The sequence below is a fragment of the Microcaecilia unicolor genome, chromosome 2 (genome assembly GCF_901765095.1).
Source record: "Microcaecilia unicolor chromosome 2, aMicUni1.1, whole genome shotgun sequence".
Lineage (NCBI taxonomy): Eukaryota > Metazoa > Chordata > Amphibia > Gymnophiona > Siphonopidae > Microcaecilia > Microcaecilia unicolor.
In genome coordinates this window covers 97949846-97973710 of record NC_044032.1, presented here as the reverse complement: position 1 = coordinate 97973710, position 23865 = coordinate 97949846, and the positions used below count along the sequence as shown (strand labels likewise).

At 46.6% G+C, this 23865-nt stretch overlaps 1 protein-coding gene across 1 annotated transcript in view; it reads right to left on the bottom strand.

Annotated features, from left to right (window-relative positions):
* The window catches only part of GPBP1 (GC-rich promoter binding protein 1), a 373516-nt gene that overhangs the window by 138655 nt on the left and 210996 nt on the right, over positions 1-23865 (bottom strand). Inside the window, 1 exon segment of the mRNA XM_030193156.1 lies at positions 22905-23089. Within this exon segment, the coding sequence (XP_030049016.1) occupies positions 22905-23089 (185 nt within the window).

Here is a 23865-nt window from a genome sequence, read left to right as displayed (position 1 = left end):
AGGAAAAGAGCGAGGATCTAGGGCCTTGCTGTCACACCAGATGGCAAACCTCCTCCATAGAAAGAAGTAACTCCTCTTAGTGGAATCTTTCCTGGAAGCAAGCAAGATACGGGAGACACTCTCTGACAGACCCAAAGAGGCAAAGTCTACGCTCTCAACATCCAGGCCGTGAGAGCCAGAGACTGGAGGTTGGGATGCAGAAGCGCCCCTTCGTCCTGTGTGATGAGGGTCTGAAAACACTCCAATCTCCACGGTTCTTCGAAGGACAACTCCAGAAGAAGAGGGAACCAGATCTGACGCGGCCAAAAAGGAGCAATCAGAATCATGGTGCCTCGGTCTTGCTTGAGTTTCAACAAAGTCTTCCCCACCAGAGGTATGGGAGGATAAGCATACAGCAGACCTTCCCCCCAGTCCAGGAGGAAGGCATCCGATGCCAGTCTGCCGTGGGCCTGAAGCCTGGAACAGAACTGAGGGACTTTGTGGTTGGCTCGAGATGCAAAGAGATCTACCAAGGGGGTGCCCCACACCTGGAAGATCTGGCACACTACTCTGGAGTTGAGCGACCACTCGTGAGGTTGCATAATCCTGCTCAACCTGTCGGCCAGACTGTTGCTTACGCCTGCCAGATATGTGGCTTGGAGCACCATGCCGTGACGGCGAGCCCACAGCCACATGCTGACGGCTTCCTGACACAGGGGGCGAGATCCGGTGCCCCCCTGCTTGTTGATGTAATACATGGCAACCTGGTTGTCTGCCTGAATTTGGATAATTTGGTGGGACAGCCGATCTCTGAAAGCCTTCAGAGCGTTCCAGACCGCTCGTAACTCCAGGAGATTGATCTGCAGATCGTGTTCCTGGAGGGACCAACTTCCCTGGGTGTGAAGCCCATCGACATGAGCTCCCCACCCCAGGAGAGACGTAGTCAGCACTTTTTGTGGCTGAGGAATTTGGAAAGGACGTCCCAGAGTCAAATTGGACCAAATCGTCCACCAATACAGGGATTTCAGAAAACTCGTGGACAGGTGGATCACGTCTTCTAGATCCCCAGCAGCCTGAAACCACTGGGAAGCTAGGGTCCATTGAGCAGATCGCATGTGAAGGCGGGCCATGGGAGTCACATGAACTGTGGAGGCCATGTGGCCCAACAATCTCAACATCTGCCGAGCTGTGATCTGCTGGGACGCTCGCACCCGAGAGACGAGGGACAACAAGTTGTTGGCTCTCGTCTCTGGGAGATTGGCACGAGCCGTCCGAGAATCCAGCAGAGCTCCTATGAATTCGAGCCTCTGTACTGGGAGAAGATGGGACTTTGGATAATTTATCACAAACCCCAGTAGCTCCAGGAGGCGAATAGTCCTCTGCATGGACTGTAGAGCTCCTGCCTCGGATGTGATCTTCACCAGCCAATCGTCGAGATAGGGGAACATGTGCACTCCCAGCCTGCGAAGCGCCGCTGCTACTACAGCTAGGCACTTGGTGAATACTCTGGGTGCAGACGTGTGCCCAACTGAAATCGCAGATACTGCCTGTGAGCTGGCAGTATCGGGATGTGCGTGTAGGCGTCCTTCAAGTCCAGAGAGCATAGCCAGATCGTTTTCCTGAATCATGGGAAGAAGGGTGCCCAGGGAAAGCATCCTGAACTTTTCCTTGACCAGATATTTGTTCAGGGCCCTTAGGTCTAGGATGGGACGCATCCCCCCTGTTTTCTTTTCCACAAGGAAGTACCTGGAATAGAATCCCAGTCCTTCTTGCCCGGATGGCACGGGCTCGACGCATTGGCGCTGAGAAGGGCGGAGAGTTCCTCTGCAAGTACCTGCTTGTGCTGGAAGCTGTAGGATTAAGCTCCCGGTGGGCAATTTGGAGGCTTGGAGGCCAAATTGGGGTGTATCCTTGCCGGACTATTTGAAGAACGCCAACGGTCGGAGGTTATAAGAGGCCACCTTTGGTGAAAAAGCTTTCCACCTCCCCCCGACAGGGCAGATCGCCCGGCACTGACACGTTGATGTCGGCTATGCTCTGCTGGAGCCAGTCAAAAGCTCACCCCTGCTTTTGCTGGGGAGCGTGGGGCCGTGCTGAGGCGCATGCTGCTGACGAGAGCGAGCGCTAGGGCTTAGCCTGAGCCGCAGGCTTGTCGAGAAGGAGGATTGTACCTAAGCTTACCAGAAGAGTAGGGAACGTCTTCCTTCCCCCATAAAACATCTACCTGAGGAGGTAGATGCTGAAGGCTGCCAGCGGGAGAACTTGTCGAAAGCGTAATCCCGCTGGTGGAGCTGCTATACCACCTGTCGACTTTCTCTCCAAAAATATTGTCCGGCTCGGCAAGGGGATGTCCCAATCCCTCTGCTGGATTCCTATTCTCCAGGTCGGAGGCACGCAGCCATGAGAGTCTGCGCATCACCACCACCTTGAGCAGCGGCCCTGGACGCAACATCAAAGGTATCATATACCCCTCTGGCCAGGAATTTTCCTGCACGCCTTCAGCTGCCTGACCACCTCCTGAAATGCTTGGCTTGCTCAGGAGGGAGCTTGTCCACCAAGCCCGCCAACTGCCGCACATTGTTCCGCATATGTATGCTCGTGTAGAGCTGTAAGACTTGATTTTGGCCACAAGCATAGAAGAATGGTAGGCCTTCCTCCCAAAGGAGTCTAAAGGTTCTAGAGTCCTGGCCCGGGGGCGCCGAAGCATGCGCCCTAGAACTCTTAGCCTTCTTAGGGCCAGATCCACCACACCAGAGTCGTGAGGCAACTGAGGTGCGCATCAAGCTCTGGGTCCCCATGGATCCGGTACTTGGGACTCGATCTTCTTGGGAATGTGTGGGATTACTTAGGCTTGGTCCAGTCGCCAGCAATGTCTTTTTAGGACATGATGCATGGGTACTGTGGACGCTTCCTTAGGTGGAGAAGGATAGTCCAAGAGCTCAAACATTTCAGCCCTGGGCTCATCCTCCACAACCACCGGGAAGGGGATGGCCGTAGACATCTCCCGGACCAAAGGCCGCAAAAGACAGACTCTCGGAGGAGAAAGCTGCCTTTCAGGGGAGGGAGTGGGATCAGAAGGAAGGCATCAGACGCCTCCGTCAGAGAAATATCTGATTCCTCCTCCTCCTCCCACGAGGCCTCCACCTCGGTATCAGACACAAGTTCATGAACCTGTGTCTGAAGCCGTGCCCGGCCTCAACTCCGTGAAAACACGGCCACGGCGGGAGCGGAGAGGTAGACTCCCCTCGCCAGCACCGGCGAAAGCTCCCTCCGCCGACGTCGTCGGGGAGCCTTCCTCGGAGGCGGCCTGCAGTCTGGTACCGCAAGCCGGCACCAATGTCGGAGACCTCACCCCGGGCAAGGGGCCAGCCGACGCCTCACTCGACCGGAAGTGGAAGGGCGCAATAGCTCTCCAGAATCTCTGGTAGAACAGCCCGGAGACTCTCGTGGCAGAGCACCTGTGGAGAAAGACATGGAAGCCGATGCAGAGCTCGAGGTCAGAGTCTGTTCCGGGCGTGGAGGCTGTTCCGGGCGTCCAAGGTGGAGCGCATCGACACCTCCTGAACAGAGGGTGAGCGGTCCTCCCGGTGTCGATGCCTACTGGGTGCCAACTCCCTCGGCGGACCCAGAGCTTCTCGGTACCGATGCGGGAAGGCGACCGATGTCGATGCTTCTTGATTTTTTAAACGAAGCATGTCACCGGAGCTTCCCTGGTACGACGAGGAGGACGTAGAATCCAGCCGTCTGCTTCCATCGGGCCGAGGCCGAAGAAGGTCGGTCTCGGGGGTGGGGGGGGGGGGGGGGGGGCTGTACCGCAGGAGCCCTCAGGGTAGGGGGAGACCCACCCGAAGGCTCACCGCCACCAGGCAGGGGAATGGACAGCCCTCACCTGCACTCCATGTCGAAGCCACCACCGTCCGACGACATCAGCACAAGTGGAGGTCCCGGTACCACCGACGCCGACGCAGCCTTCGATGTCTCGGTACCGACGATGTAGAGGTCGATACCTCGATGCAGGTCAATGCCGAGGCTCGAAGGTCTTGAAGCTGCCGACGTCGATGCACATCGATGACTCCGGTGCTGTTGTCGACGAAGAGCCTGAGAACAGGACGTTCCACTGGGCCAATCTCGCTACCTGAGTCCTCTTCTGTAAAAGGGTGCAAAGACTACAGGCCTGCAGGCGGTGCCCAGCCCCCAGACACGACGCGTGCCTATCAGTGAGCGAGATTACCCGGGCGCACTGGGTGCACTTCTTGAAGCCGCTGGGAGACTTCGATGACATGGGCGGAAAATCACGCCGGGCGAATCAAAATTCGTAATGGCGACTAAGGGCACCAAAAATAGGGAGAGAAAAAACCCGTACCGAGGCCTCAAAAAAGGCCTACCCCGAAAGCGAAAGGAAACTTACGTCGGGGAAAACAAACTGGACATACGGGAAGGGACAAGACCGAAAGGTCTCTTTTTTTTTTTTTTAACAAAATCGTGAAGACGCGCGAGGGACAACTTTGAGGGGCGCAAAACACGACCGTCCCGAGCGCGGACAAAAGAAGACTGACGAACACGAGCCGGTTCGGGCGGAAAGACGGCCGCGCATGGGCACGCGAGGACTAGCAAAGGACTTTGCAAGTGAAGTTTCCGATTGGAGGGGCTGCCGTGGACGTCACCCCATCAGTGAGAACAAGCAGCCTGCTTGTCCTCGGAGAATCTGCATTATAGAACTGTAGCCAGCTAAAATTGACCAGAACCAAGGCTTCTGTTCCAACTTCCAACAGACTAAATTGCAATACGGAATATGACTCTGACATAACTTTGAACTTGGTACTTTCTTTAATTTACGAGGGCACAAGCAGTCAACCACTGGATTACTGGAGTATTTGTCTACTCTAAACTGCTAAATACTTGCTATATGCTCTAATTTAAGTAGAGCACAAGCACTGAACCAATGTATTACTGCAGTACTTGTCTACGCTAAACCGCTAAATACTTGCTATATGTTTCTATGTATCTCATTGTATTATACAATATCTTAGAACTGTAACCAGCTAGACTATAGGCTTTCCATGTATCCTATTGTATTACACTGTATTGTAGAACTGTAACCAGCTAAACTAGCCCTAACCCACATCATATGGTCAGACCGGCAACATACTGAATTGCGATACGAGCTGTAAATACGCACACTGCCCGGTACGATTGACTGAATCCCAACCAACTACCACTCAGTGACAAAACGGAACACCAACTCAGAACACCAACTCACGCCCATTCAAAATACACTAAAGGAACTACACCATCATGAATATTAACAAATTACTTTTAATCATATACTGCCTTTCCCTAATCCATCACACACTTACAACTCCTCTCTCAGATAATAATACACCCTCACTACCCAAACCACTCACACAACCCAAAAGCAATACACCCACCCAAAGGATTAAAAAATGGAATGGAAAACCTACCACCACCCAACACAACCAACAAAAAGGAAAGAAAGGACAAACTCAAATATCAAGAGACAGACAGACAACTAATAAAAATCATCACAAACCCGTACCCAAACGACCCTTACCAAATAATACAAATGGGCTATTTAAATGCTAGATCTGTAGTTAACAAAACTACGACAATAACCGATTGGATCACAGCAGACAATCTTGACTTCCTACTTATTAACGAAACCTGGATCCATGACCTTAAAGATCCTATTATCTTAGAGCTATGCCCTACAGGATACAAAATATCCCATTGGACGAGGAATGGAAAAAGAGGAGGAGGCATAGCCATAATCTACAAATCCCAATTCACCGTCACGACAATATCTGAATCCATGCATCCCCAACTTGAAATAGCTTCTGTGAGAATCAACCACCCAACCTTACATGACCACCTAAACCTCATCTTGTTTTATAGGCCACCAGGCAACTGGCAAGACTGCCAAACGCACCTCATGGATTTCATATCGAATACATGTCTCCTCCCAAAACTTTCTTAATGCAGGAGACATCAACCTACACCTTGAGGACACCAACTTAACATGCGTATACGAATGCAAGGACTTCCTTCAATTATGGGAACTCCACTGGCCAAATACACAACCCACCCACATTAAAGGACACACATTAGATATCATCACTTACAAATTCTCATCAGAACTAAACTTCGCACTAATAGACACAAAATGGACAGCCATACCGTGGTCCGACCACTACAAAGCAAATATATCCCTTCAATGGCGTATAAAGGAACCACAACACAAGCAAGAACACCGAACCTACACCACGAGAAGCAAAATAGACCCTCTAATATTTTGGCAACAACTCTACAATAACGAATGGACAGCACCAACAGACTCATCCCAATTTCTACTCGAATGCAACAACAGATGCAGAACTACACTAGACAACATAGCACCGCTTCAAACCAGAACCTCACACAGGAAGAACTCAATACCTTGGTTTAGCGAATAACTGAATGAATTAAAAACACAAGTCAGAAGACTAGAACGAGCATGGAATAAGAAAAAAAAGACGATAATGCATTCAATGAATGGAAACAACTACAAAGAAAATACAAATACACCATCAGACAAACTAAAAGATCATACTTTAAAACTAAAATCGGACCTGGCTACAAGCATACACAAACTCTTCCAGCTCGTAAACAAACTACTAAATACCACGCCACTAAATTCAAATAACATAGATACCCCTTCAGCAAATGAACTTGCGAACTACTTCAAAGAAAAAAATCATAAAGCTACGACTCATGACACCTATCAACACAACCGACTATGTAAACCTCCTTGATTGTCTAGATCCAGAACTTGGGGAATATCCAGCAGACCGATCATGGTCCAATTTTGATGAACTCTCTATCGACAACATCTCCCAATCGCTTAGAAGTTACGCCAAATCACAATGCAAATTAGACATCTGCCCCAATAACCTTATAAGATTCGCCCCTCAACAATTCAAAATAGATCTCACATGCCATCTGAACTTCATGCTACAAAATGGTCTCTTCCCAAAGGACAAAGGAAACATTCTACTCACTCCCCTACCTAAGGACGCAAAGAAAAGCACACGACTTAACTAACTACCGCCCAGTAGCATCCATCCCGCTGATAACCAAACTTATGGAGGGCTTAGTGACGAAACAGCTCATTAACTATCTAAATAAACACTCTATTTTTCACGAATCCCAATCAGGTTTCCGATCGAATCACAGCACTGAAACAGTCCTAGTGACCTTAATGAACAAATTCAAACAAGCAATTGCAACCGGGAACAACATACTTCTCTTACAATTCGACATGTCCAGTGCCTTCGATATGGTAGACCATGGAATATTACTACACATCCTAGAATACTTTGGAATTGGAGGCAACGTTCTTAACTGGTTTAGAGGATTCCTGACCTCAAGATCATACCAGGTAACAACCAAAGAAGCTATATCAACCCCATGGACACCTGAATGCGGAGTCCCCCAAGGATCTCCCCTCTCACCAACCCTCTTTAACCTGATGATGATTCCCTTGACCAAACTACTAGCCAACAAAAACCTTAACCCATACATTTATGCAGACGATGTCACGATATACATCCCGTTTAAACATGACCCTAAGGAGATATCCAACGAGGTCAACCAAAGCCTCCAAATAATGCACTCCTGGGCGGATGCATTTCAGCTAAAACTCAACGCAGAAAAAACACAATGCCTTATACTCACCTCACAATACAACACAAATAAATTCACTACCATAACCACACCAAACGTTTCCCTTCCAGTCTCTAATACATTGAAAATTCTTGGCGTCACCCTTGACCGAAATCTCACACTCGATAACCACGTGAAGAACACAACCAAGAAAATGTTCCACTCCATGTGGAAACTTAAAAGAGTAAAACCTTTCTACCCGAGATCCATCTTTCGCAACTTGGTACAGTCAATGGTACTAAGTCACCTGGACTATTGCAACGCACTTTATGCCGGCTGCACAGAACAGAACGTAAAGAAACTCCAAACAGCCCAAAATACCGCAGCCAGACTCATATTTGGAAAAACAAAATATGAAAGTGCAAAACCCCTAGAGAAACTACACTGGCTTCCACTTAAAGAACGAACAACATTCAAGATCTGCACGATTGTCCATAAAATCATCTACGGAGATGCCCCAACTTACATGTCAGACCTCGTTGACTTACTTTCCAGAAATGCTAAAAGATCTTCCCGCACACTCCTCAACCTACACTTCCCGAGTTGCAAAGGATTAAAATACAGACTAACACACGTGACTAGCTTTTCCTACCTGAGCACGAAGATGTGGAATGCACTACCAACAAACTTGAAAACAATTAATGAAATCTCCAACTTCCGCAAATCTCTGAAAACCTACCTCTTCAACAAAGCCTATCACGAGAACCCATAGAGTCATTATAACACCTCACCACTGCACCTTACGCTGAACGACACCTTTATATAACTGTTTGCTTATCTCTTCTATGTCATCCTTGAGCTCACTATAATACCAAATGTATCTTCTACCCTGAAATGGTGATGCCATTACAGGTCTCTGTAAGCCACATCGAGCCTGCAAATAGGTGGGAAAATGTGGGATGCAAGTGCAATAAATAAATATACAACCACAAACATGCATTCAAACAAAGAACATGATGAACAGACCCACATCAATGTATTAAGTGCCAGCCAAATCTTTGGGAGTTGGTGGTCTTGCCCTTGCTTGGTTTAAGTTCTTCTTGACCAACAGGACATAGTAGGTTACATTTTGATAAAGGTTATCTGATGTGTTTAACCAAAAGGGTTATTCTTAGCCCTATGCTCTTTTACATCTATTTGAAACCTTTGGGTGAGTTGATTCATTAAAAGGGTTTCTGGTCTCTTAGCTACGTTGATGATATTCAAATTGTGGTCGATGCACATGGATGGAGGAGAGGGAAGGGAGAGAGAGAGAGAGAGAAGAAATGCTGGACATGGATGGAAGAGAGGGAAGGGAGAGAGAGAGAGAGAGAAGAAATGCTGGACATGGATGGAGGAGAGGGAAGGGAGAGAGAGAGAGAGAGAAGAAATGCTGGACATGGATGGAGGAGAGGGAAGGGAGAGAGAGAGAAGAAATGCTGGACATGGATGGAGGAGAGGGAAGGGAGAGAGAGGGAGAGAAGAAATGCTGGACATGGATGGAGGAGAGGGAAGGGAGAGAGAGGGATAGAAGAAATGCTGGACATGGATGAAGAAGAGGGAAGGGAGAGAGAGAGAGAAGAAATGCTGGACATGGATGGAGACGGAAGGGAGAGAGAAGAAATGCTGGACATGGATGGAGGAGAGGGAAGGGAGAGAGAAGAAATGCTGGACATGGAGGGAAGAGAGAGGAAGGAGATGAGAGGAAGGAAAAGGAAGAGAGGAGAAAAACTGCGCATGGATCAAGAAAATAGGAAGAAGCTGCATCCACTGAACAGTGAAGTCTGCAGAGGACCGGAAATGAAGAAGAAAGGAGGAAAGAAAAGAAATAAATGGAAAGGAAGCCCTGGAAACGGAGTCAAGGGAACAGATAGAGCGCAGCAGAATCAGATACTGGGACAGCATTATCAGAAAAACAAAGTCACCAGACAACAAAGGTAGAAAAAATTATTTTCATTTTAGTGTTTGGAATATGTTCAGTTTGAGAATTTACATCTACTATAATATTTTGCAGAGTATAGCAACGTGTTTCTTTCTGTTTTTCTGGTATTGTGCTGCATGCAGAGTCTAACGTCTTAGGATTTCAGGTTAATTTTTGAAGAATTTGAATAGGGGCTATCTCTGTTCTGCATGTATGACTGTAAGGCCAAGTGTCTGAATAGGGATCTGTTTGTTAGGTTCTGAGATTTTGATAACACATTGTTTTTCAGAGTTGGCAAGACTGTCTGTTTTCCTAATTCCTGGTCTGTATGCTAATTTGGTTTGTGTCATTTTGAGTATACTGCAGAGATTTTTTTTTCCTGGTAAAGGGCTTCTACAACAGACAAGTTATGAGAATCAGGTGCTCAACGTTAAAAGTTTATATTTATTTATGGCATTTTATCCCACATTAAACATGAATTAGATTGGAACATGGGAGCATTTAATTTTTTTTTTCCTGGTGAGAGTAATGCATTGCCGCCCCCGCCCCCCCCCCCCCCCCCCCCCCCAGGCTCTCTCCCCGGCTATAGCCAGCTCTGCAATTTGGGGGACACAAAGGTGGAAGGGTGGGCGCACAGGTGGACCGGGGAGAGAGCCTGTTAAACATTTACCGGCACACCACTGTGCACAGGGCTGTGGAGTTGGAGCCAGAAGCAATTTTGGGTGGAGTCAGAAAAAATGTATCGACTCCAGCTTCAAAATAAAACACATAATATGTATATATAAGTATAAAATGATAAATTTACCATCTATCTTTGCCCTGGATCTGAAGTTATATTTACCAGTACTTTAGATCTAGTACAAAAAAATCTAAACCTAGTATCAATAGGAGTCTGAGTTAGAACATAAGAGTAGCCATACTGGGTCAAACCAATGGTCTATCCAGTCCAGCGTCCTGTCTCTGAACAGTGGCCAAGCCAGTCCACAAGTACCTGGCAGAAACCCAATAAGCAGCAACTTTCCATGATACCACCCCCAGGACAAACAGTTGCTTCCCTATGTCTGTCTCAATAGCAGACTATGGATCTTTCCTCCAGGAACTTGTTCAAACCTTTTTTAAACCCTGATACTCTAATTGCTAATAATCATTCGGCAAAGAGTTCCAGAGCTTAACTATTCGTTGAATGAAAAAATATTTCCCCCTATTTGTTTTAAAAGTATTTTTCTGTAACCTCCTCGAGTGTCCCCTAGTCTTTGTATTTCTGGAACGATTAAAAAAATTGATTTACTTCTACTCCTCCTACACCGCTCAGAATTTTGTAGACTTAATCATATCTCCTCTCATCCATCTCTTTTCCAAGGTGAAGAACCCTAACCTCTTTAGCCTTTCCTCCTACAAAAGGAGTTCTATCCCCTTTATCATTTTGGTCGCTCTTCTTTGAACCTTTTCTAATTCCATTTCTTTTTTGAGATACAGTGACCAGAACTGAAAGAAATACTCATGGTGCAGTCACACCATGGAGCAATACAGAGGCATTATAGTATTTTCAGTCTTATTCACCATCCCTTTCCTAATAATTTCTAGCATCCTGTTTGCGTTTTTGGCTGCCGCAGCAAACTAAACAGAAGATTTCAGCGTATTATCTAAGATGACACCTAGATATTTTTCTTGAGTGCTGACCCCCAAGGTGGACCCTTGCATCAGGTAACTATCATTCGGATTATTCTTTCCAATGTATATCACCTTCTATTTGGCCACATTAAATTTCTTCTGCCATTTGGATTCCCAGTCTTCCAATTTTCTAAGCTCTTCCTGCAATATTTTACAGTCCACACACGTTTTAATAACCCTAAATAGTTTTGTATCATCTGCAAATTTAATCACCTCATTCGTCGTTTCGATTTCCATATCATTTATAAATATGTTAAATAGAACCAGTCCCAAAACTGATCCCTGCGGCACTCCACTGCTTACCCTCCTCCACTGAGAGTTGGAGTCAAATAGAAAAAGAGGCATCAAAGGTTTGGTGTCTTGACACCACAGCCCAGGTTATGCATGCACTAGTTTTTAGTTGATTAAACTACTGTAATGTTTTCTTGATGGGAAATACAAAAACAGTGAAACAGGCTAAAATATGCGCAAAATACCACAACTACAATTTTGTTTGGACAGAAACTACCAGATCATATTACTCTAGTGTTGACTATATTACATTAGTTACAGATCAGTGATGAGCATCTGTTTGTACTTGTATGTTCAGGCTGCAAAACCAAGGCATAGTAACATAGTAGATGACGGCAGAAAAAGACCTGCATGGTCCATCCAGTCTGCCCAAGATAAACTCATATGTGTATACCTTACCTTGAATTTGTACCTGTCTTTTTCAGGGCACAGACCGTATAAGTCTGCCCAGCAGTATTTCCCGCCTCCCAACCACCAGTCCCGCCTCCCATCACCGGCTCTGGTACAGACCGTATAAGTCTGCCCTCCCCTATCCTAGCCTCCCAACCACCAACCCCTCTTCCCCCCACCTGCTCCGCCACCCAATTTCAGCTAAGCTTCTGAGGATCCATTCCTTCTGCACAGGATTCCTTTATGCATATCCCACGCATGTTTGAATTCCGTTACCATTTTCATCTCCACCACCTCCCGCGGGAGGGCATTCCAAGCGTCCATCACCCTCTCCGTGAAAAAATACTTCCTGACATCTTTCCTGAGTCTGCCCCCCTTCAATCTCATTTCATGTCCTCTCGTTCTACCGCCTTCCCATCTCTGGAAAAGATTCGTTTGCGGATTAATACCTTTCAAATATTTGAACGTCTGTATCATATCACCCCTGTTCCTCCTTTCCTCCAGGGTATACATGTTCAGGTCAGCAAGTCTCTCTTCATACGTCTTGGAACGCAAATCCCATACCATCCTCGTAGCTTTTCTTTGCACCGCTTCCATTTTTTTAACATCCTTCGCAAGGTACGGCCTCCAAAACTGAACACAATACTCTAGGTGGGGCCTCACCAACGTCTTATACAGGGGCATTAAAACCTCCTTTCTTCTACTGGTCACTCCTCTCTCTATACAGCCTAGCAATCTTCTAGCTACGGCCACCGCCTTGTCACACTGTTTCGTCGCCTTCAAATCCTCAGATACTATCACCCCAAGATCCCTCTCCCCGTCCGTGCCTATCAGACTCTCCCCGCCTAACACATACGTCTCCCTTGGATTTCTACTCCCTAAGTGCATCACTTTGCATTTCTTCGCATTGAATTTTAATTGCCAAACGTTAGACCATTCTTCTAGCTTCTTCAGATCTTTTTTCATGTTTTCCACTCCCTCCAGGGTATCCACTCTGTTGCAAATCTTGGTGTCATCTGCAAAAAGGCAAACTTTACCTTGTAACCCTTCGGCAATGTCACTCACAAATATATTGAACAGAATCGGCCCCAGCACCGATCCCTGAGGCACTCCACTACTCACCTTTCCCTCCTCCAAGCGAACTCCATCCACCACCACCCTCTGGCGTCTGCCTGTCAACCAGTTCCTAATCCAGTTTACCACTTCGGGTCCTATCTTCAGCCCGTCTAGTTTATTTAAGATCCTCCTGTGGGGAACCGTGTCAAAAGCCTTGCTGAAATCTAAGTAGATTACGTCCATAGCACGTCCTTGATTTAATTCTCCTGTCACCCAGTCAAAGAATTCAATGAGATTCGTTTGGCACGATTTCCCTTTGGTGAAACCATGTTGTCTCGGATCTTGCAACTTATTGGCTTCCAGGAAATTCACTATCCTTTCCTTTAACAGATACCAATTTTTTTTTTTAGTCACCATGGCAGATTGGTGCCTCGGGGTTTGTTGAGCCCCCTAGTGGGTGAGGTTCTGGAGACTTAATGATGAGCCAAATCTGAGTCCCCTAGCAGGGTGAGATATTGGAGGCTTAATGATGGCTTTTTGGATGACAGGTGGAAACTTGGCTGGAGGACTACTTAGCCCAGAACGATACTGGGGAGGTTTCCACAGAGGCTCTCTGGGAAGGATTAAAAGTAACTATGAGGGAACATTTGCTAGGGCTAGCAGTGCACAGGAAAAGGGCCTGGATGCTGGAAGTAGCAGAACTACGTAGCCGCCTAATTAGGCTGGCATCACTGCATCAGGCACACCCAGATGATAGGGTACTTTTAAGTTTTAAGTGACATGGGAGTCGCCCAACAGTAGTTTTGTGATTGGGAGTTGGAGGAGCTTAAGTACCATTTACAATTAGTTCAACAAAAGTACTTTGAACTTAATAATAAAGGGAGCAGGCTGTTGGTGCATCATTTGAAAAAGAAGGTATCAGGAATAATGTCCTTTGCATTCAAAACCAGACAGGGGCCAGATCTGTGGAATATTTTTAAAAAACTGTATACACCGGAAGATGTGCCCCCAGAGACACATCTGGACACATTTGGCAGATGTCCAGTTGGACTGTCTGCGGGGCCGGGAGTTGGAACTATTGGAATGTCCAATTAAGGGAGTGGAGATTCATCACATTATCTATTGTATGAAGCCTGGTAAGGCACCCGGATTAGATGGGTTCACAGTGACCTTCTGTAAGTGGTTTCAACATGTGTTGGTGGGTCCTCTGGCTCGTCTTTTTAACTCTTTGGGGGAGGGCTCTCGGCTGCCTTACTTCATATGTGCCTGACAGGGGACATGTTGCTTCCTAAAGAAGGTAAAGAACCAGCACAATGTGGTTCATACCACCCAATATCTCTACTGGGGGTGGACACCAAGATCTTAAGAAGAGTGTTGGCAGATCTCCTGGCCCTTTGGGTGGCCTGGGTTAGTACATCAGGATCAGGCCAGGTTTGTGAGAAGGTGAATGACGGGAGATAATATTAGGAGAGTTCTGAATGTTCTTGATAGAGCCATGGGGTCTGGTCAGGCTATGTTTCTGCTCTTGCTGGATGTGGAGAAGGCCTTTGACTGGGTTTCCTAGGCCTTCTTGTTCCGGGTGCTAGAGAAAGGGGGACAAGATTTTTGAGTTGGATTTGAATGATCTATGTCATGCCTTTAGCATGCTTGAAGGTGAACGGGGGGGGGGGGGGGTACTCTGAACCCTTTGAGCTTCAGTGGGGCACTCATCAGGGCTGTCCCCTCTCCCCGATTCTATCTGCATTGGCAACGGAGCCATTGAAGTATAAACTGCGTTATTAATGGTTCTATATCTGGTGTTAGAGGTGCAGGGGACCAGCATAAAGTTAATTTGCGGATGATGTTTTACTTACACTGACTGACCCAGAGACTTCCTTGAGAGGAGTTATTACTGAGTTAGAGAGCTATGGAAGGGTGTTCGGGTTTCAAGTTAACATGGGTAAATCTGAAATTTTGAAAATTAGTTTGCCTCATGAGTGGATACCAAAATTACAAACCCAATTCCCATTTCGCTGAGCGTGAATTTCTCTGCAATATTTGGGTATCCATTTGGGAAGGGAGGGGGGCTAACTGTATGCATGGGCGTAGACTAGGGGGGCGAGGGGGGACAGTGCCCCCCCAGACAACGAAGACTAGTTCTTTCCCACAGCGGCGAACAGGCGGGCGGGAAAGCAGCAAGCAAGCAGCCACGCTGAACTCCATCCTTCGCTTCCTGAATCCTGCCCTCTCAGCGTCCCGCCCGCCCCAAAGGAAATGACATCAGAGGAAGGCGGGACGCAGAGAGGGCAGGATTCAGGAAGCGAAGGACAGAGTTCAGTGTGGCTACTTGCTTGCTGCTTTCCCGCCCGTTCGCCACTGCAGCTTCAGGAGTGGAGTGAGCCAGGCCTATCTAGTCCATTGTAACAGTCTGTAAGTAAGGAAGCCATTTCCACTCCCCCGCGCAGCCGTCACTGTTCACAAACATAGCAAGCAAACCTGTGTGAGCTGCTGCTGCATCCACATTGTCATTCTTGGGAGATGCTTTGAAGGGGGAGGGAGAAGCTGGATAGAATGGGGAGGGGAAGGGAAGGGGATGGAAAGAAACAGGATGGGCAGGGGAGAGAGAAGAATTGTTGGACAACAGGGATTGATGGAGGGGACAGGGGGAGAGAGGAAATTTGATGGAGATGGATGGAGGAGAAGGCAGGGGAGAATGGAAAGTTGCTGGACATGGAGCGGAGGGCAGGGGAAGGAGGAGAATTGCTGGACATGGATGGATGGAGGGGAAAGGGGAGAGAGGAAATTTGCTGGAGATGGATGGATGGAGGAGGGGGCAGGGGATAATGGAGAGTTGCTGGACATGGATGGATGAATGGACGGGGCAGGGGACACAGGACATTTGCCGGATAGGGGTGGATGGAGGAGAGGGCAGCAGGAGAGAATGGAGAGTTGCTGGACGAATGGAGTGGAGGGAAGGGAGAGAAGTCAGGGAGGAGATGCACTTGGATGGAGGGGAGGGAAGAGAGGAGAAATGCTGGACATGGATGGAGTGGAGGGCGGGGAAGAGAGGAGAAATGTTGGACAAGGATGGAGGGAAGGAAAGACAAATATCAAATGGAAAGAAGACACTGCATAAGACAGAAGACACTGGGACCAAAGCGAATAGAAAAACTAAATGATCAGACAACCATAATCCACACCACTAACATTATACACGCCTCAATCCTCCCCCATATCTCTTCATCTTGTCCTTCTCTATACAATTGTATTATCTTTATGATACTTTTTACCCTTACACTGTATGACATCTATGATACTTTGTACCCATATATTGTGTTATCTCTGTGACACTTTGTACCCATACATTGTAAGCCGCACTGAACCTGCTATCGAGCGGGAAATAAATGCTACAAATAAAAAAACATAAATAAATAAAAACAGTCTTTTCAAAAAAAATATTTCCAGGGGTTACAGTCTACGAAAATACTCTGCCTACTTTGGCAATCAGACTAATTTCTTCAAAGCTCTAAAATGGAGTGGGCAGTGCAAGCAGAGCTTTTAAAGTAAATGAAAAGAAAATGAGTCCAGCACAGCTCTGCAGCTAACAGTTATAACTTTCCTCAGATGTAACTTCAAACAAACGTAAGTTCCATCAGTTCCATACCACATGTTGGCTCAAAACTCAGGCAAACAGTTTTAGGTAATGAAAGTTTCAGCATGCTTTGCAGCAGTGGCGTAGCCACAGGTGGGCCTGGGTGGGCCAGGGCCCGCCCACTTTCAACTCAGGCCCACCCAAAATTGTGACACTCTTGCTGTGGCTGGTGGAGATCTAAAACCTTGCCAGCTGAAGATTTTCTTTCCTTCCAAATGTCAGCCAGCAGCACTTGCCTTGAGCTGATGCTGAGACCAGCCCTTCCATATATGCTCAGTTTTCACACATGCAAAAGCACTGAGCATGCACGGTCTGCCGGCAGCAACATCAGTTTGAGGCAAGTGCCGTCGGCTGCTGTTTGGAAGAGTGCTGGCTGCTCGAGGAGGAGGAGGAGGAAATCTTCAGCTGGCAGGGTTTGGGGATCCCCGCCAGTTCAAGTATTTAATATTTGGGGTTTGTGGGCAGGGAAGGGTGGAGAGAGGAGCAAACCGGAGGGGGCTAGGAGGACAAATTCCATGCCCACCCACCTTGGGCTCAGGCCCACCCAAAATTGGCCATCTGGCTACACCCCTGCTTTGCAGGGTTTAACAAATAACTGTGTGGAACAGTAGCACCACACCCCACTCATCCTCTCTCATGTAGAAACAGTAATGAATAAATCCGCCCCAAGGGTATATAAAGTTCCACAAAACCTTCCAAACCCAAGCATTTCATTCCTCAGGGTTACCCTTCCACTCCCTTTAGTTGGGTACTCTCTCAGGAACCAGACATTTCTTTCCCTTAAGGTCACCTTCCCAGTCCACAGGAAGCATTTTGGCTGGCTGCCTTCTCAGGAGTCAGACATTTCTTTCATGTCTGGGTTACCTTCCCAATCCACAGGAAGCCCTTCAGCTGACTGCAGGTTCATCAACCCCTCCTCCCCCCCACTGTTTGCTTCTCTGCACCTTTCTAGCTCTGACCTGGGTGGAGGTCAGAGACAGAGACAGTCAGAAGCTCTGGGGTGGAGCATGTCCTGACTGTCCTCCCAGGAAAGTGGCTTGGACTTCCCTCCCCTGCAATTCTAAGAGATATGCCCCAGCTCTTTGGAACAGCACACTTTGAGACTGGGCTTCCACTTTCCCCTCCCCCTAGGGTGAGTAACCTTTCTATGCAGCACAGGGGAAGAGGCAGTGTTGCCAGGTGGGCGGTTTTACCGCCCAATTGGGCGGTTTTCCGCGACCCGCCACGGGAAATTTTTGCCCGCGGCGGGTTGCGGTTTTTTGGGCTTCATTTTTTTCTTTTGGGCGGTTTTCAGGCGATTTTTTCGGCCGCGGGGGGCGGGGTTAGTGACGTTTTGGGCGGGGTTAGTGACGTTCTGGGCGGGGCCGATGACGGGGAGGCGGGGCCGATGACGGTGGGGGCGGGGTTGATGACGCGGGGGTGGGGGTGTCAGGGGCGGGGTTTGAGTTTGGGCGGGTTTTGGGCTGGATTTAGGCTGGTTTGGGTGGGAAAAAAATTTTCCACCTGGCAACCTTGGGAAGAGGAGACATCATTTTTAAATGTAAACTCCTGATGCAAGTGAGCATTTGCAGGAACAGCTTCCTTCTTTCCACTACTGCCTCTTAAGGGCTGATATTTTCCCCCTCAGTACCTGCTAGCCACAGGACTGCTGCAGCCTAAAGAAAAATCCCTTCCCAATCCAGGCACTCCATTCTGGGTATTCCTCCCCTTCTTTTAGCTCTAAACCCTCCTGCAGCTCTTTCTGTGTGAAACAGGCACAGCCTATAACATGGGTAATGCAGACATGGGGACAGTGCCTTAATCTAGGATTACCATATGGCTCCAGAAAAAGGAGGACAAACTAAGCCAGTCTGGGTTTTACTTCCATTGCTTTCAATAGAAGCAGAACCCAGACTGGATGAACTTATCCTCCTTTTTCTACCTTAATCATCACAGTGGACTGTGAAATATTGCAGGAAGAACTTAGGAAATTGGAAGACTGGGCATCCAAATAGCAGATTAAATTTAATGTGGACAAATGCAAGGTGATGCACATTGGAAAGAATAATCTGAATGATAGTTACCTGATGCTAGGATCCACCTTGGGGGTCAGCACTCAAGAAAAAGATCTAGGTGTCATAGATAATACGATGAAATCTTCTGCGGTGTGCGCTGCTGTGCCCAAAAAAGCAAACAGGATGCTAGGAATTATTAGGAAAGGGATGGTGAATAAAACCGATAATACTATAATGCCTCTGTATCGCTCCATGATGCAACGGATCTGAGGAAGCTAGAAGAATGGTCTAAGGTTTGGCAATTAAAATTCAATGCGAAGAAATGCAAAGTGATGCACTTAGGGAGTAGAAATCCACGGGAGACGTATGTGCTAGGCGGGGAGAGTCTGATAGGTACGGGCGGGGAGAGGGATCTTGGGGGGATAGTATCTGAGGATCTGAAGGTGACTAAACAGTGTGACAAGGCGGTGGCCGTAGCTAGAAGGTTGCTAGGCTGTATACAGAGAGGTGTGACCAGCAGAAGAAAAGAGGTTTTAATGCCCCTGTATAAAAGTCATTGGTGAGGCCCCACCTGGAGTATTGTGCTCAGTTTTGGAGGCCGTATCTTGCTATGGATGTAAAAAGAATTGAAGCGGTGCAAAGAAAAGCTACAAAAATGGTATGGGATTTGCGTTACAAGACGTATGAGGAGAGACTTGCTGACCTGAACTTGTATACCCTGAAGGAAAGGAGAAACGGGTGCTGACCTGAACATGTATACCCTGGAGGAAAGGATAAACAGCGGTGATATGATACAGACTTTCAAATATTTGAAAGGTATTAATCCGCAAATGAACCTTTTCCGGAGATGGGAAGGCGGTAGAACTAGAGGACATGAAATGAGATTGAAGGGAGGCAGACTCAAGAAAAATGTCAGGAAGTATTTTTTCACGGAGATAGTGATGGATGCTTGGAACGCCATCCCGCGGGAGGTGGTGGAGATGAAAACGGTAACAGAATTCAAACATGCGTGGGATAAACATAAAGGAATCCTGTTCAGAAGGAATGGATCCTCAAGAGCTTAGCCGAGATTGGGTGGCAGAGCTAGTGCTGGGCAGACTTCTACGGTCTGTATCCTGAAAAAGACAGATACAAACCAAGGTAAGGTATAAACAAAAAGTAGCACATATGAGTTATCTTGTTGGGCAGACTGGATGGACCGTGCAGGTCTTTTTCTGCCGTCATCTACTATGTTACTATGTAACTGCACCTTAAGTACTGCATTCAGTTCTGGTCGCCGTACCTCAAAAAAGATAGCGGAATTAGAAAAGGTTCAAAGAAAAGTGACCAAAATGATAAAGGGGTTGGAACTTCTCTCGTATGAGGAAAGGCTAAAGAGGTGAGGGCTCTTCAGCTTGGAAAAGAGACAGATGAGGGGAAATATGATTGAGGTCTACAAAATCCTGAGTGGTGTAGAACGAATAGAAGTAAATCGAATTTTTTTTTTTTTTTTTTTTTTTTTTACTCATTCCAAAACTACAAAGACGAGGAAGTTATATGGAAAAACTTTTTAAACAAATAGGAGGAAAGCGAAGTTACTTACCTGTAGCAGGTATTCTCCAAGGACAGCAGGCTGATTGTTCTCACATATGGGTGACGTCCACGGCAGCCCCAGGTCCGGAAAATCGTCCTAGCAACAAAAGTTGCTAAAGCCTTCGAGCGCGCGAGTGCGCGCACCGCACATGCATGGCCATCTTCCCGCCCGTCGCGCGAGAGTCCCGCTTCAGTCAACTTATGAAGCAAAACCAAAGAAAGGAACAACTCCAAAGGGGAGGCAGGCGGGTTGGTGAGAACAATCAGCCTGCTGTCCTCGGAGAATACCTGCTACAGGTAAGTAACTTCGCTTTCTCCGAGGACAAGCAGGCTGCTTGTTCTCACATATGGGTATCCCTAGCCCCCAGGCTCACTCAAAACAACAGGAGCCCTCGAGGCAGGTGGAGACCCACTCGATGGTTCACTGCTGTCAGCATGTGATGGTCTCTGGACAGCCATTACCCGCGCTCCCGAGGTCGATGCACTCTCCAGTGCCGACATCGACACCGCCGCTGCCGATCTCGGTACCACTGTCAACAAAGTACCGGGCAAAGCTCCAAACAGGCATTCCCATTGAGCTTGTCTCGACGCTTGCGTCCGCTTTTGAAGGCTAAGACACAACTTACATGCGTCTGGGCGATGGTCGGGCCCAAGGCACTGGATACACCACACGTGAGGATCGGTGCCTGAGATTGCCCGGTTGCACCGAGTGCAATTCTTGAAGCTGCTGGCGAGCCTCGATGTCACTGGCGGAAAAACAGCGGCAGCGAAATCAAAATTCGCGATGGTATCAAAGGAAAGGCACAAAAAAGGGAGAAAACCCGTACGGGCGGCCAAAATGGCTGCACACGATGACGAAAGGAAACTTGAGTGCAAAATTAAAGAAACTTAAGGGAAAAACTTTTTTTTTTTTTTTAAAGAAAAAACGAAACAGCTCGTTCCCGAGCAGAAACGGAGAAAAAAAAACAACGAAAGCCAGCTAAAAATGAAGGCTCTTCTTTTCTGGGGCACAGAACCGCCGTAAACAGCCGCTCTTGACCGCGGAAAAAAGAAGACTGAAGAGGGATGGTCGTGCACCCGCACGCTCGAAGGCTTTAGCAACTTTTGTTGCTAGGAAGATTTTCCAGACCTGGGGCTGCCGTGGACGTCACCCATATGTGAGAACAAGCAGCCTGCTTGTCCTCAGAGAAATATTTTTTCACTCAACGAATAGTTAAGCTCTGGAACTCTTTGCCAGAAGATGTAACAACAGCAGTTAGCGTATCTGGGTTTAAAAAGGTTTGGACAAATTTCTGGAGGAAAGTCCATAATCTGCTATTGAGACAGACATGGGGAAGCAACTGCTTGTCACAGGATTGGTAGCATGGAATGTTGCTGCTAATTGGGTTTCTGTCTGGTACTTGCGACCTGGCTTGGCCACTGTTTGGAGGATACTGAGCTAGATGGACCACTGGTCTGACCCAGTATGGATACTCATGTTCTTATGCTTTTACACTATGCATGTTTTTGCATTATTGCCAATACAGACAATGTTTGATCATTACCAGTCTTACAAATATCAAACAGCTTTTCAAAAGTGCGGCTAGAGTGAACTATTGCCACCAAATTAATGATAACAGTGACCTCAGCGATGGAGCTCTAACGAATCAAACTTATACCGCTAAGCAGTAACCACCAACCTCATCGGTCTCTTAAATAAATCACTTCTTCTAATCTAAAATATTAAAATTAACAGTAATAATGAAAAAAGTGGCTTATTTGGAAAACTGTCTGCTTGGAGGAAAGCTTCTCGCATACTCTGATCAACGAGACCCCCATCTACATAGCCAGATCTGACTATGTAGATGGGAATCTCCTTGATAAAGAGTATGTGAAACATGATTCATTGCGGAGTAGCTTTCCCTCAAGATAAGTCACTTAAAGTTATATATGAAAGTTAACAATAATGAAAAATATTTTAGATTAGAAGTAATTTATTTAAGAGACTGGTGGTTACTGCTGAGCAGTATAAGTTTGATCCGTTAGCGCTCCATCGCTGAGGTCTTAGTGGTTTTAGTACACTCTAGCTACATTTTTGAAAAGCTGTTTGTTTCTCTATTACAGCATTGTCACATTATGATTTTATGTCTCACACCTATGTCTCTTATTAACCTGATAAAACTTAAAATCAATTTCTGTCTGTAGATTATAATCAGAGCAGCTTTATGATTTTTACTACCATCCCTTTATATGTTTATCTATAGTTTTTACAGCCCCTGATGCAGCCGTGTCAGGCTTTTATTTATACATTTTTAGTCCTGTTGTGTAAATAAATTTTAATTTTGGACAATTCTCATCAATCTGTTTTGTTGCCTATCGTGGATCTTGCAGATCGCCTGCCTGTGTTTCCTTGGACCATTAGGAATCAACCACATTGATAAGACACAGGAATTATTGCAATTTTATTTATTTATTTATAGCATTTGTATCCCACATTTTCCCACCACTTTGCAGGCTCAATGTGGCTTACATTTGCCGTAGTGGCGATTGCAATGAACACTAATGCCTGAACTTAGGTTTAGGCACATTACAATTCCACTTGGTTCTGGCCTCTGAATTATCTTGCCTTCCAGTCTCTGTTTTCAAAACCTCAAAACATTAAGAGTATCTCTCTCCCAATACATAGATAAGATAATTTGAACATACTGTAATTACTACTTGCCTTTGTAGTTGGTACAGCAGGCTTAGGCACAAGTCCTTTGTAAACACTTGGACTGGTCCCATTTTTTACTGGCAAAGAATGAGAAGCTGTCACTACATGGAAACCAGAGAATGATAAATCTTCCCCGATTCCTTTCTTAATGACCAGCATTCTGGATGATCTAGATCTAGGATTCAGAGGATATTCTGTAAAAAGTAGAAAAATTGAAAGGACAACTTACTTTGTTTTGTTTTTTAAGACACAGTTCTGCTGAGAAAGAACATTTTATAAAGCAAGCACTCTGAATTATATAAACATGTTAAAATAGACTATCTTTCCTTCCATTTAGTTTTAGGTTTACAAAAAATAGCCCAAGTTTTCTTAAGGATCACCAACTGACAGGTGACACTAAAATCATTCTACAAAACAAGAAGAAATGGTTGAAGCATGGTCCAGTTTCTTATTTTGTATCCATATTACTTATGCTCCAGAAAAAAAAAAGAAAGAAAAATAATACACACCAGTACAGGTATGAGAAATTTTCAGGTATAACACTGCTTTTAACATGATTTTTGGCCCATTTTAGAAACTACTATGACCAGATGTAGAAGGTATTCAAGCAGGGTCTGGTGTAGGGCAAGTAAGGGGATCTAGGGCCTTGCTCTCACACTAGACAGCAAACCTCCTCCATTTAAAAGAGTAACACCTCTTAGTGGAATGTTTTGTGGTAGCCAGCAAGACCCAGGAGACGTCCTCCAAAAAATCCAAGGAAGTGAATTCTAGGCTCTCAACATCCATGCTGTGAGGGCCAGAGACTGGAGGTTGGGATGTAGAAGAGATCCCTCGTTCTGCGTGATGAGAGTCAGAAAACACTCCAATTTCCATGGTTCTTCAGAGGATAACTCCAGAAGTAGAGGGAACCATATCTACCCCGGCCAGTACGGAGCAATCAGAATCATGGTTCCACGGTCTTGTTTAAGTT